General features: G+C 39.9%; 2 protein-coding genes across 2 annotated transcripts; both read left to right on the top strand.

The window, feature by feature from the left end:
- Positions 1-1,245: 1,245 nt before the first annotated feature.
- Positions 1,246-5,423, top strand: LOC311500130 (multiple inositol polyphosphate phosphatase 1-like; the record flags this gene model as incomplete). The annotated part of the gene is made up of 5 exons (XM_084561346.1): positions 1,246-2,112; positions 2,206-2,400; positions 2,883-2,980; positions 4,580-4,710; positions 5,039-5,423. The coding sequence occupies exons 1-5, from the start codon at positions 1,560-1,562 to the stop codon at positions 5,421-5,423; spliced, it is 1,362 nt and encodes a 453-aa protein (XP_084417472.1). The 5' UTR covers positions 1,246-1,559.
- Positions 5,424-9,062: 3,639 nt separating this feature from the next.
- Positions 9,063-14,974, top strand: minpp1a (multiple inositol-polyphosphate phosphatase 1a). The gene is made up of 5 exons (XM_084562471.1): positions 9,063-9,759; positions 9,851-10,045; positions 11,380-11,477; positions 12,203-12,333; positions 14,015-14,974. Exons 1-5 carry the CDS (start codon positions 9,177-9,179, stop codon positions 14,397-14,399), a joined length of 1,392 nt encoding a protein of 463 aa, XP_084418597.1. The 5' UTR covers positions 9,063-9,176; the 3' UTR covers positions 14,400-14,974.
- Positions 14,975-15,213: the final 239 nt, after the last annotated feature.

Below are 15,213 nucleotides of genomic sequence, written 5' to 3'. Positions count from 1 at the left end.
TATTTACATCCTTATCAGCTTTAACTGATATGTGACTCAACAATGGGTCTGTTTCACTTGTCTCTTACCACGTAATCTGTTTAAAGTGTAATAGCCTCTTTCAGTGTAAAGCACGACTGCATCGCTGAGAATTTTCTACAACTAATGTGACAGATTTTCACTCTGGGCCCTGACTAGTCATACAGATCTTTAAAACAAATCCCAGGCTACGACTTTGATCGTAACACCCTTCTCCGGAAGTCTTACGTTGCCTTGTGAAAAACAAGTTGCCAATCCTTTCATAACTGTCATACAGCAAATATCTTTGAATTCACACTGATCACTTCTTGTGCAGAAAACTAGAGATTAAAACAAGCCAAAACTGAAAGCTGGATGCATAATAAAGCTGTAATCAACTAATTAATAATAGAACTGCACAAGACGCTGGTAAGGCGGTCAGTTAAAGAAAATATCAATTCATCTCACACTACATGTGTTAATATATTGTATGCACACTAAGTCCTGCAACAAATCTCCACTTCGTGAAGGTTATGCTAGCTAACATTTGCTTAAAATAACTGAGAGCTGTTGACTCAACTGTGTTATTATTGTGCAGGCTGTGGTTTGTATTACGGCCGAATTGTTTGGCTATTTATTTTGACAACCCAGTTTTGGTCAGTGGGCTAAATATCAGCATCACTCATTTGTTTAATTTTGGTACAGTTTAACAGCAACACGAACTACATCCTCCAAAATGGACATACAGCTGAATAACCACCTTTCTGATATGGTTTCAACATAAACTGAACAATGGATGGTAGGTTAGTAAGTATGCAATGTGAAATCCTAGTTAAAAGTTTCAGTAACTGAGAAGAAGAAGTTAGTCATACATGATGTCGAAATATGCATATGGTTTGAGCGCCCATAAAAGTTCTTTGTCATCTTAACATTTAGCAACATCTAAAAACCAAATGCTTGTTCATACACGTGTTGACTTCTGATAAGGTCCTTGCACTAAAACCGTATGAAACACATTCAGCGTTAAGCCAGGAGAAAGTGTGAAATGAACAGAAGCAACCATCAAAATAAAGTTGAGTTTGCCTGCCATGAATTGCGCTGCTATGTTCTCACTTGAAGTGAAATTTCTGGAGAACATTTTCTCATCAAAACAAGAAACAAAGGGTTTCCCAGGCAACACCGTCTCCATACAACGAAAAAATAGTGACGGCGACACCAAAACAGGGCAACATCCGCAACCACATGTTTGTGTGTGAGAGCAGGCTGTTTTGGGGTTTTTTACCAAAGCATATAAACAATCAGAAGGAGTTTGAACATGTCGCACAAGATGAATGATAATCTGACATCTGTAAGCCGTTTCATTTTCCGTTCACACTGTTTTGTTTTTTAACTTGGCATCCAGTGGTTGCATTACACAAAACATGTCTAGGTTTCGGGATATGCTGTGTGGCAATTTAGGTAAACAGAAATGCTCTGGACTCTGCACATCCCACTTTTGATAGCACCAAATATACTGTTTCGAGTCTCCTCACAGCTGCTCCGTGCTGACTTTTCTTTTTAAAATGACCATATTGTATGCCTTTATCATCTCATGTTGTTTGCTTAATTACGTGTTGCTCGAAGATGTTCCAGACGTGCCAGCCATCGCCAGATATTTCAACACAAAAGGGAGGTACGAAGAAGTGAATCCGTATCTCAGAGAGGATATACTCGCTGTGAACAGATTTACTTTGCCATCTGCACAATGTAAAGCAATCCACCTGACTGGAATTATAAGGCATGGCACAAGATACCCGACGACTAAAAACATCAAGGAGATGCAGCAGCTCTACAGCATCGTCCGGCACAACGCCTCAGGTGAGCAGAGCTGGCTGCGTGAGCTCCAGACCCAGTGGACCATGTGGTACACTGAGGACATGGACGGACGGCTCGTCCAGAAAGGTGTCAACGATCTCAAGCATCTGGCCGTCAGGCTGTCAAAGCTGTTCCCCTCGCTGATCTCTGAGGAGCAGCTTCGAGGTGGACTCATCAAATTCATAACCAGCTCGAAGCACAGATGTGTCAACAGCACGCTGTCATTTAAGGCAGGACTGACAGAGCTGTGGTCTATTAAAGGTATAATAATAATGATGATGATGATGAAGACACTGATGTTGTTTTACACTTAGTGCATTTTAACTGTAACCTGTTGCTTTTTCCTCTGTGCAGACGTGGAGTTTGAGCATTCAGTGAATGATGCTCTCATGAGGTTTTTTGACCAGTGCACCAGGTTTTTGGAGGAAGTTGACAAAAACTCTTCAGCTGTGACAGAGCTGGACAAGTTCAAGCAGGGGCCGGAGATGACCAGGGTCCAGGAGAAGATCGCAGGCCGCCTCGGAGTCTCAAACAATCTCATCACACAAGGTCGTATCTGCAGAGACGAGAGACTTGTTGAGAGTGTTGTGTGCATTTAGCCTTTATCAAAACTCCCAAGAACCTATGCTCTCCCAAACCCTGGTTTTCTTAAATGAGTGTTAAACATGAGTGCCAGGTTTAACTCTTGAAAATGTGTTTGGGAGAGCTGAGCATCTCATTGATGATATTTCACATTAGGTGGAGCTGTTTCTTTGTTTTGCTAGTACTGAAGCCTCAGCATTAGACTATAAGTTAAATAAGTAAGCTATATCCACTTAGTAGGTTCAGTTTTAACAGTATAAAAAATACTTTCTGAGCAACTGTAATGTTACCAGATCGTGGAATGGCTTTTGGTTAAGAAGAAGTGTGTGTGCTCCAAGTGCTTTCATGTTTATTTTGTGAACATGGCACTTATCTGTTTATTTGCTTTTTTTTTTTCCTGTACAAATCAATGTTTGACCAATCTGTTTGACTAAACATTTCACCTGCAGTCATGGCCGAGGCTGCGTTTTACTTGTGTGCTTATGAATTCGCAATCAAGGCAGTGAACTCCCCCTGGTGTCAGCTCTTAGATGAGGACGACGCAAAGGTAAGAGTGTCTGCACATTCACGTCATTTCAGCTATGATTGCTGGTTACAGGAATCAAGAGATAATTGTGGTTTAGAAATCTCAGTTTCATTTATTTATCGAGTTGGACAACAAATGGACAGAACTGGTCTTTTTAAGTGTTTCGGTAAGATACAGTGACAGTGAGTTCCATTTTGCTCAGTTCTATTAACTGCAGCTGGATCATCACAGTGGAAAACACTTATTTATTATTATACCTATGCATTTCTGGCTATGACAAGGCAGACAAGTAAAAATGTTTATATCAGCACCATTATTAGATTAGATTACATGTTCTAACTGGCGTGAGGGTGTATAACATTGTCCTGATGAATACTTGATTCTGACTGGCTGCAGAGTGTCCAATAATTTAAAATGGTACAGGAAGAAAAATATAATATAGCTTAGTATTGACAGTGAATTTGTCACCGGCTCTGCCTATAGCTCAAGTGGGTAACCATTGCAACTGGAAGCTGTTAAATCCATTCACATATTAAAGCACCACGCTGACAAACTGACATCTTTAGCATCATTTCTATTTTGGACTACAAACCTCTGCTGGACTGGTATCAGCCTCACCAGCAGGAATAAAAAAATAAGTGTTTTATTTACAACTCTACAAGTGTCGTCCTTCGGTTCCTCAACTTCTGAACACCTGGGGATGGAAACTGTAGCACACGAGCCTCGAGATGTAGGCCACCCCATCCATTTGAACTCGTCTCTTGCGAGTTCGTCTCATCGGTCGTTTGTGGAAATCTTGATTGATCTGTGGACAATGACAATATATCTGCTCAATAGTTCTATTGTCATATTCTGTTTACAGTTTGTTTGTTGTTGCTACTGGTTTTGAATCGTGCTCGCATGATATTAGTCTTTGGCTCGTAGCTTATCCAAAAGGCCTTGTACTTAACGATGTTTGCAGTGCATTGGAAATCCATGGGATCTAATGACTTTCCCAGGTATTAGTCAACTCTTTAGCTATTACTGGTGAAACAGATGTTAAAAACACATGTTAAAATATAAATTCATAGTCCTATCTCTTTTTCTTCGGAAAGTGAGCATGGCCTAACCGGTTTAATGACCTACAAGGTGTCCATTGTCCATTTCTCCACAGAGGCAATCTTCCATAAAATCCTGATAATGGAGCCCTATTCATGCATGCATGGTTCCTCTGCTGTCGACCAGGCACAAATGAAAGTCAGATACTAAACCAGCTGTTAAATCCACAAGCATGCCGACCTAAACAAACATCTCTGTCAAATCTAGCTCTGGGGTTCTCGACACCCTCAAAAACCCTGGAAAAATAGTCTTGATATCTCAATGCATGTTCCTAAGGGAGGTATGAGGAAAGTATGTATACAGTGACCACTAACCACCACTAACCCCTCTGCTATATATATATCACGCTATTCATTCACTGAGAAGCTCCATTATTCTTATAAGAAAGAGTGTTTTGTGTTGTGTAGAACAAGCTGACCTAAATCTCAGATGACCTGATAAGTTACCTCCCATAATGCCAAACTAACACGTTGTGTACGTGGGACATATACGAAGCCAGATTTGAATAATCTCGCCCAACAGGTTATGGAGTATGCAAGTGACCTAAGGGAATTCTGGAAAAGAGGCTATGGTTACGATATTAACAGCAAGTCGAGCTGCATTCTCTTTCATGATGTGTTTAACCGGCTGGAAAAGGCAGCCAGCGAGAACAAGTAAGTGAGCTTTTAATCTCCTGTAGTGCCCACAAATGTAGATTGCTGAAGCCCTGGATGGAAACCGGAAGCAAATGAAATAACTGCTGATACTGCTGCTTTTATCTATGTTTTCCTCCATCTTTGTTGTTTTGCATCTGCTTTTGTCAAACTTATCTTTTTGTAGAACTAATAGATGAGTTTAAAATGCTTTAATATGTTGCCACAGATTTGTCTTTGCAGGAAATGCTCTGTCCTTTTTTTGTGTTTTGTCTACCTCAGACACACTTTTCATGTTACAGCAGAGGCTATGTTCAATTCTGAACCCTCTTTGTCCTCCGTGTACCAGGTCAGGCCAGCAGGTGACTGAAGCTGTCACAGTCCAGGTCGGCCACGCAGACACCCTCCTGCCACTGCTCACCCTGCTGGGCTTCTTCAAGGACAACGACACCCTGACATCCGACAACTACGCCACACAGGCCGAGCGCTCCTTCCGCACCAGCCGCATGTTGCCCTATGCAGCTAACTTGCTCTTGGTGCTGTACGACTGTGGGGGAGGCGACCTTAGACTGCAGCCACTGCTCAACGAGAAACCTGTGTCTTTCCCCGGTTTGACCGATCAGCGGGCCTCCATGGCGTCCTATCAGAACGTTAGAGAGCATTACAGTGACCTGCTCCATGGCTGTGACTTTGAGACTGAATGTCAGCTGTTCAAGAAGCCTGCTGGAGTTTAGGCAGATGGTTACAGTGACTATATTTTCTTATATTTGCAAAACAAGACAAGCAATGAAACAGTAGTTGGTTGGATTCAAGCATTTTCCCCCTTAAATTTAAATACTGCTGCTATAATAATTAACACTTTAAGGAAGCACTGCACAGTTTTCCTAAGTTTCTTATTAAAATTGAGATGACTAAATGTGCTGTCCTCTTTTCTTTACAACAAAAGACGAATCAAATTGCCAGGTTAATTAAATTCCTTATTGCCATTCTGTTTTGCATGAAATAAGCAGCACCTCATAACAACAACAGCAACGAGATTAAAATAAAATGAGTTTATCACTGTACGTTAAGAAGAATATGATTTAGTTATGGTACTAAATTACACCCTGTTATATTTACACAACAACAAATGGCAAACTCTGATGTGTATTTGTTTATATACATTCAGAGCTTTTGTACAGATTGGACTTTTGCTGAACTTCTTCTGGTTTTCTGTCATATTCTAATTGTATGCGTTATACGACACATTGCTGGTGTTTTGGACATTGTTGCTGTTTATTTCTTGTTTTTTTCTGGAAGTATCACTTTCCTCACTAGTTTGCTTTGTTTCCTGTGTTTGTTTCCTGTGTCCGTGCCCCGACGGTTCCCACCGGTTCCTATTACCTCCCCTTGAGTATTTAGTCCATGTGTGCTCCTTTCGTCATGAACATAGTCAGTAAACGCAACTGCTTTCATGGCATGTCAGTAGATTTTCAGATATGTGCAGACATGTAATACTGAATTTTTCCAGAAGGAGGCTGAAGGAATAAGAGACAGAGGTCATGTTTGTGCTGAGGAACAAGTTGCTGCTGGTTGTATGACTGCTTCATGTGTCAGAGAAATATAAGTGGGACTTTCGAGTTTCATTCACCATCTAAGCACCTTATAGTAGCAATACTGGGACTCGAGCCGGAATGATGTCTTATTTTTCTTAAGTTGTTGCATGAGACAAAAATTTAAAAATCCTATGTGAGACATCATGAAACATGTGCTGACAATGAAATGTATTCTCACCCTCCTGTGTATACTGATGAATTTGATCTGAATAGGATGCATGTGCCAAGGACTTAGCAGATAGCAAATAAACACTCTAGGAAAAAAAATAAAATAAAAAGTTGATCTGAAAATCTAAGACCAAAAAAACAAAACAAAAAAAAAACTCGCCAGCCTCAGCCATATCTGCCAGGGACACAGTTACAGTCACTGGATTGAGCCAAAAAACTGTCAAAACAATAGGCATGGTTGAGTGCACCGGAGCCGTCATTCTGGGTTTCTCTGTTAGGTGTGCAGTCTGACATTACACTTGACAGTGACTTTCCTCACCAGGAAATATCCCGTCAGCACCAGGCAGCATAAGCCAACCAATACACATTTTCAAAGTGAATTTTGAATTTTCACATTATACATATTTAAAATAACACTTGAATGTTACCTGGTCTAATAATAATATGAATCTTTTTGTTTTAAGCCACGTGCCACTTTTTTCAGACTCGTCTAGCAACTCTGTGCCTTCCACTTCAAGGAGTGCCTGTGGCGTGAGATCTGCCTGAGACCATCTTGGAGTCGGTCCAATGTTGGTCTTATTGTGTAGTCATTTAATAAGTTTAAATTTGGTACCGGTACTAAGTCAAACAAGAGTAATTCTTCCGCTACCGGGGAACAATGACAATAGTGCCATTGATGGACTGGGTGGGTTGTTACTTTGATCTTATTTTGGGATCTTTAATCACTGAACACTGCTACAATAAAACCACCATAATCTAGTGTAGTCATACTTGGCGACAGGAAGGGCTACAACAATAACTTTTCAACTTAAATTGTGATTAAAAGGAGTCAGTGGCCAACGTCCACGCAATCTCAGTGGGTATAGGACAGGCTTGGTTCGCTGCTGGAAACAAGTACATGGTATCTGGTGATAGCACTTAGCTGATAATACCTGCTTTTGCTTTTATTGTACTTGAGCAAAAAGTTTGTCTGGCTATTCAAGGCCCTTTTTCCAAAGTTTGAGTGTTCCCAGAAGAAGAGTAGCCTCAGTGATTATAGACTAGAATAAGAACAAAAGGCATCTTGGTTAGGGAGGTGACCGAGATCCCAAAGGTGCCTCTTACAGAAATTCAGAAATCCTCTGCAGAGATCAGAGAACCTGCCAAAAGCAAAACTGCCTCAGCACCACTTCATCAGTCGGGCCTTTATTGTAGAGCAGCACATAACAGCATGCCATGGAGTTTGCCAAACTGAATATGAGGCAACGAGAGCATGAGGAAAAAGATTCCCTAATTTCAAAAGGAAATATTTATGGCAGTACTCCAGTATTTTTGTTCAACAGCAGGGACTGCTCATCATCTGGCTTAAACTCTATCTATGGAAATTAATAACTATAGCGAACCTCAAAGGTATTATAAAATACACTGATCAGGCATAACATTATGACCATCTGCCTAATATTGTGTAGGTCTCCCTTGTGCCTCCAAAACAGTTGTCAATGGACATGGACCTTCTGAGGGTGTCCTGTGGTATCTGGCAACAGAATGTTGTTAGGGGGGACCTTTGGGTCCTATGGGTTGAGGGGAGGGGCCTCTGTGGATCATCCCACAGATACTTGATCAGTTTGGGATCTAGTGAATTTGGAGGTCAAGCCAACACCTTGTGCTGTTCTTCATGTTTTTTCAGTTGTTCCTAAACCGTTTTTGTGTGTGTCCTGTGTCAGGCTGCATCCTGCTGGGGATGGCTGCTGTCATCAAGGAGTGTCATTGCTATGGGGTGGGGGTGCCTGGTCTGGTCTTGGTGGGTGCTACATGTCTAAGTAACATCCACACAAAGTCACTTCTACTGTCAGTGGTCATGATATTGTGGCTGATCAATGAAGGTCAACAAACATTAACTGAAAGGACCAGTAATTTAAAAGTAAACCAGGTAAACTATTAGTTCAGCAGTTAATAACTATTACAAATAACAAGTTAGATGGTTTTATGTAGGAACAAAAAAAGAGAACACCGTTTATTGTTAATCAAAATGTTATTGCTAAACTTTAAAAACTGCATGTCATTTGTGTTGACAGCAGTGAAAACTGTACAAGGTCAACTGATTCAGAGTAAGGCAGAATGCCTACAGACAGCTTCTCTTGAGGGCAAAAGCTGTTTGTTCAGTGCCTTAAATAAATAAAATTGAATTATGCAATGACAGTGTTCGTTTGTGACAGGAAAACAAGAGAGCGCTGGTTTGGATAGAAAAGTGTCACCATGAATGAAATAAGAATAGTCTCTAAACACGTAGGATTTACACTGTCTCCCATGGTGTAGCATAGAAACATTATAATATTACATTATAATTATAGTTATTGTTATTTTCCCAACTTTAACTTGCATTAAAAATAGATAACCTCTAGTACTTAAGTGATTATTTTAATAGTTAAATAAACGCTTCAGGCTGTAAATGTCAAGTGTCAAGTATTTTCAATAAAAATGAAATAAAAAAATAAAAGTAACAAAAATACAAGCTTCAGGCTTTTTTGAATGTCACTATAGGGTATATAAAAAATATCCTTAAGATCAGAAATAGCTTTTAACGTTAATATTTTTGACGGACATGCATTGATAGTACTTTACTAATAATATGAATAATATGAAAAGCATCATATTTCCGCGTCCTGCTGGATTGGCTGGACTGTCCCACATGGACGACGTCACTCTGTTGTTTGTTGGGTCCGCGCACGGCCGTCACCACGATATATGATGGTTATCTTATGGAAAATCATTCATTTCACCACCATAACTGGCTTTTCCTTTTGTTTCCTTAACGATGTGGCTCCAGAGGACAACCCGGACATACCAGTCATCGCCAAATACTTCAGCACGAAGGGGAGGTACGAGGAAGTGAATCCGTATCTGATAAATGACATTCTAGCTGTAAACAGATCCATTTTGCAGCCCCCGTCCCCGCAATGTCGAGAAATCCATCTGACTGCAATCATAAGACACGGCACAAGATACCCGACGACTAAAAACGTCAAGAAGATGCGGGCGCTTTACAACGTGGTGCAGAGCAGCCGTCCTGCCAAAGAGAGCTGGCTGCGTGAGCTCCAGACCCAGTGGACCATGTGGTACACTGAGGACATGGACGGACGGCTCGTCCAGAAAGGTGTCAACGATCTCAAGCATCTGGCCGTCAGGCTGTCAAAGCTGTTCCCTTCACTGATCTCTGAGGAGCAGCTTCGAGGTGGACTCATCAAATTCATAACCAGCTCGAAGCACAGATGTGTCAACAGCACACTGTCCTTCAAGGCAGGACTGACAGAGCTGTGGTCTATTGAAGGTATAATAATGATGATGATGATGATGATGAAGACACTGATGCTGTTTTACACTCATTTTAACTGTAACTAGTCGCTTTTTCCTCTGTGCAGACGTGGAGTTTGAGCATTCAGTGAATGACGCTCTCATGAGGTTTTTTGACAAGTGCACCAGGTTTTTGGAGGAAGTTGACGAAAACCCGTCAGCTTTGACAGAGCTGGACAAGTTCAAGCAGGGGCCGGAGATGACCAGGGTCCAGGAGAAGATCGCAGACCGCCTCGGAGTCTCATACAGTCTCATCACGGCCGGTCAGTGGAGGAGGAAGTATTTAAATTGTTTTTCAAATGAGGAGTGTTAGAGTGGGGTACCATCAAGCTCCAACCCCGTACAATATAGATGGCTGCTTTATTACGTTATGGTTCGCAGGCATACTACTTCCTCCATGCGTTGAAATTGCTTCACAACTTTATGCAGGAAAGTGCATAATATGAGATCAGTGCAAACTGAAATAAATCATAATAATAAAAGACCAAGATGTCGACACATATTTACCCCTCGTGCTACCCTCCTGCATAATCTCTCTGTGTCTGTCCATTCGCTTGGGGTCCCAGAGACCCCAAGGGTAGCACGAGGGTTACACGATCATGCCACAATGATCAGTAATACATTTTAAATTAAATTCAGAACGACACCTATGATTGAGTAGCTCGCTCTGCCTGGTTGGTAATCCAGCCTGGCTGTCACAATACAGGGTATTATCGGATTATTATTGCTAATGCTTTGTTGTGTTAATAGCACTTCCTTTTACAGTTAGTGTTGCATCAAATCTTGATCTTCAAAGTACCAAAGCTGCAACATATACTTAATGTTGTGAAGTAAAATACAGTAAATAGTAGAAAATCATAATTCCTTCATTAGACACCAATTTAAATGCATCCTACGATCATTTAAACGCAATATGTCTAAAGTATAAATAATATGCAGGTTGTTTCATTGTCTAGATTGCAGAGTTTGCACAGTAAGTGGCGCTGTTTCAAATCTCCTTCATCTTGTCAATAACTCTGAGATTTAATGTTCACTCAGATATTTGTGGCCTTGACTTCTTAGTGTCAGAGACCCCCAAACTGTCCAGTAGTGGTGGAAAGCAACTCAATTCTTTTACCCACATGCAATATTTAGGAACTTGTACTTTGAGTATTTGCATAATAGTCATGCTTTTATACATTAATAATGTTACTTTTGAATTCTTCATCTTAAATTTGTATATATATCTATATATCCATATATATATCCATATATATATATATCTATATATCCATATATATATCCATATATATATATATCTATATATCCATATATATATCCATATATATATATATATATATATATATATATATATATATATATATTTTTTTTTTTTTTTTTTTTTTTTTTTTTTTTTTTTTTCATTCTAGCATTACTATTTATACTACTTTTAGAGGGGCTTAATCCCCAGATCTCCAGACCTGGAATCACTTTAGTAAACTTCCCAACAGCTTAGAAACCTACTTTTACCTTTGCTACATTAAGTACATTACTGTGATTAGTATTAGCTGAGTGGGATTTTCATCAATCATTACTTATTACGATCTGTCTCCTTCAGATATGGCCGAAGCTGCGTTTTACTTGTGCGCTTACGAGCTTGCCATCAAGACTGTGAACTCCCCGTGGTGCAGGTTCTTCGATGAGGTCGATGCACAGGTATGCATCTTGTCATTAAATGTCTGTTCACGCAGATCGAATTAGCATTTAACCTGAACGGCCTGTTTGCATAACGTTTTTCATTTCACAGTGGGACAGTATCTTTATATCAGTATCTTTACTTTTACTTTTACTTTTTGGGTGTGTCAGTTTATATAAAGGCCTCTTTTACACATTAAGTAAACACAGTAAGTTCACACGGCCAGCTAAAACCTTACTAAAGCCTAAAACTCATTTATTTAAAATGGCCAGAAACACCCTCATCATTCAAATCATGTGAGGGGCAATGTCTGCAAAGACCTTAAGTCTGGCAATGTTTTATATGTTTGTATATCTTTTAAACTAGAATTTAAAAGGCAGTTCATTTCGCTTACTTTAACTAACTTTTTTTACTTCTCTGTTTAATATATGAATACATTAAATAAAAAGGGTAGAAACTTTCGAGGGATGAGTTAGAGAAAGATCTCATTGAATGTTTCCTCTCATTTGCTACTGTAGTTTCTTCCACCTTAAATCTTATGTCAGTACTTTGCACCAAAACTGGTGGCATTATTTGTGTCACAAAGGGCGTTCTGTGTCTTGTGTTACAACTAACACCCGAGGTAGTCTGAAATGTTACCTCACACAATGGAAGATGTACACGTTGCTTTCTTTAGTCTTCTTTTTTTAGTCACAGAGCACATTTCTCCCCCAGACTTGCAGTGATCTACTATCTGGTTTCACAGGTTATCGAGTATGCAAACGACCTGAAGCACTTCTGGAAAAGAGGCTACGGTTATGATATTAACAGCAAGTCGAGCTGCATTCTCTTCCACGATGTGTTCAGTCGTCTTGACAAAGCAGCCAATGAGAACAAGTGAGTGCATTGGACCGACCTAGACTTATAAAAAAACAACGCCCCATCTCAGCTCTGAAACTGAATTCATTTCTACTCTTCACACAAACGTTCTGGGGATTTGTTTGTTTTCTTTTTAGACATAAGGTAGAGGCTATCTAACAGAGAGAAAGGTCAAAGAGAAGATGGAGACCCAAAATAAACTGTAATAAAGGAACCAGGGCTCCCTGATGTCTAACATTTATTTAAAGATACATTACTTGCGGATCTATGTATAGTTTAGTTTAGTTTTGATCAGGCTTTGGGTCCACTCTGTTACAGCTGAAACAATGAGTCTGCTAACCGATACACATAATCAGTGAAAATCGTTGACTTGGATAAAAACCAACTCTGGGAACTCATACAGACAGATACTTCTTTACTGTTGCCTCACATTTTACAGGCTGAACAATGTATAAAGAAAGCTATTGACAGAAAATAATCACTCACATGTGTTTTTTTAAACCATCACATGCACATTTACGTCCAACACTTCTGGCAAAAACGGATACTTGTTGGGCTACTGGGGAAAGTAAAATGAAGGCGAGGCCCCATGTTGTCCCCTGGGCATTGAGAAAAATGAGTGAGAAAAGTAACTGAAAGCTTTGGCTTTAGAAACTGAGCATAAAAACTAGACTAGCCTTTGGGTTTATGTTGGTTTCATATTAACTTGCACACTCTTTGAGGTTTTCAAATCCTTGAGCGGAGCGAAACTTGTCAATATTTATTCTGCTATGATTTGCTGATGCGCTTGGCAGAAGCATTGTTGTTTCTGTTCGAAATCCTCAGTAGCCTTTAAACAATCAGATTTTATTAATCCTGGTTAGACAGGATAGACAAGACATTCTTCAGACACTAGTGCGGGGAAATTAATTGTATCCACAAATATTGTTATAAAAAGTTAAACGTCTCAGACATTACTTGGCACAAGTTGTGTACCAGTGCGGACGAGTCCACATTTTTGTATTCCTGATTACAGTGTTGATTTATCATCAGCAAGAACCGGTTCAGAATTTGTCTACACAAATACACAGTGTGACAACAATCGACTGTTGCCTGATTGCATAAACGTATTTAAACACTTTTGACCTTCAGCCTGTTTTCCACCTGCAGAACCATCCCAGAATTTAGTCAGCAACATTTGGCTCTCTTATAGATACTCTTTAGAGACTTTTGTGAGAATTTTAATGGTAATGTGTCCCTTTATTTATCTGTTTATTAATTTAAAACCTATTCTGAAAGTCCTTCAGATATTATCTACCTTAATCAAAAATAGTTAAAAGCCAGAAATCTTCAGATATCTTCAAATGCCCCTTTGCTGGACACAAATGTGTAATTACCAATGATGACAAAAAGTCTGAAAACCTGGTGCTTGAAACATGTCTTGCATAATAAAGGTCTTCAGTTAGGAATTGAAAAAAAAAGAGAAAAGTGCAGATTAGCGTGTGGGTGTTTTTACAGAGCGAGCCAGACTGACGAGCGCACAAGTATGAATGACTACGTGCGTTTATTACGGCGTCTATGTCTTGCAGTACCCTAAATGAGACTTAAGTCGGCATATGTCCATGAGGTTTGGGAGAAATTTGCTGAAGTGACTTTGTAATTTAAATGTATTAAACAAAGCCCACTCTGTGTTACACCTTAACTGTGCTGTATGTACCAGGTCAGGCCAGCAGGTGACTGAAGCTGTCACAGTCCAGATCGGCCACGCAGAGACCCTCCTGCCACTGCTCACCCTGCTGGGCTTCTTCAAGGACAGCGTTGCCCTGAAATCGACCAACTACGCCAATCAGACCGAGCGCGCCTTCCGCAGCAGCCGCATGTTGCCCTATGCAGCTAACTTACTCTTGGTGCTGTACGACTGTGGGGGAGGCGACCTTAGACTGCAGCCACTGCTCAACGAGAAGCCTGTGTCTTTCCCCGGTTTGACCGATCAGCGGGCCTCCATGGCGTCCTATCAAAGCGTTAGAGAGCATTACAAGGACCTGCTCGACGGTTGTGACTTTGAGACTGAATGTCAGCTGTTCAAGAAGCCTGCTGGAGTTTAGGCAGACAGGGTAGATTCTGGTTTTATTCAGCTTTATTTGCAAAGTGAAGTTTTTATAATGGTAATGGTTTTGTCTGAATGCTTTCCAATGCAAACCATGAACTTCCCAATGTTTAACCTGACGTTTTATCTGAATGGAGCAACAGAGAGGTATTTTTAAACATTTTGCCTTACACTTTTTAAATTTTAAATCCCAGAAATGCCCTGTGATCCTACAGCCTAGTTCCTATACCATTACAGTATTATTCCTGCTATGCTGTTGCTTATTCTACGTGTTCTTTTACAAGCTTTTGCATTTCTTCACAACAGTATTAAATCTATTTTTGCGGTGTACAGTACATATTTTATATTTGCTGCTTCCTGAACATTTCTTGAGTAAAGAGTGCTGCTATTTGTGACTGCTTCAACCTAAATGGGACTGTTCACCAGTTTTTTTTTAACATATCATTCATGAATCTCTTGTGAATTTTCTTGAGAGATCAGTGATCAGAGTTATTAAAAAGCAAAGGTTTTTCTGGTTGTCCAAAGTTCATTTAGTAACATTTACCGTGGTAGACTAGAGGGTTTAAAACACTGCATTAATGATTAGCTCTTGGTTATCGATCATTAAAAAGTGGGGAAACCATTTAAAAATGTATGATTTAAGTAGGTAAGTGTGACATATTATCTATACATACCAAGTTTCCAATAAATGGCTGGTAACATCTACTTAATACCTTTCTTATAAAGCCATTTATAGTTATTTATTAGAAAATGGCACTCCCTTGTTAATAATCCCCTCAAAGAAATGGTAGGTGGATCTATTCTAAGGGATT

The sequence above is a fragment of the Chelon labrosus genome (genome assembly GCF_963514085.1).
Source record: "Chelon labrosus genome assembly, chromosome: 15".
NCBI lineage: Eukaryota > Metazoa > Chordata > Actinopteri > Mugiliformes > Mugilidae > Chelon > Chelon labrosus.
This window is presented reverse-complemented; position numbering and strand designations above follow the sequence as displayed.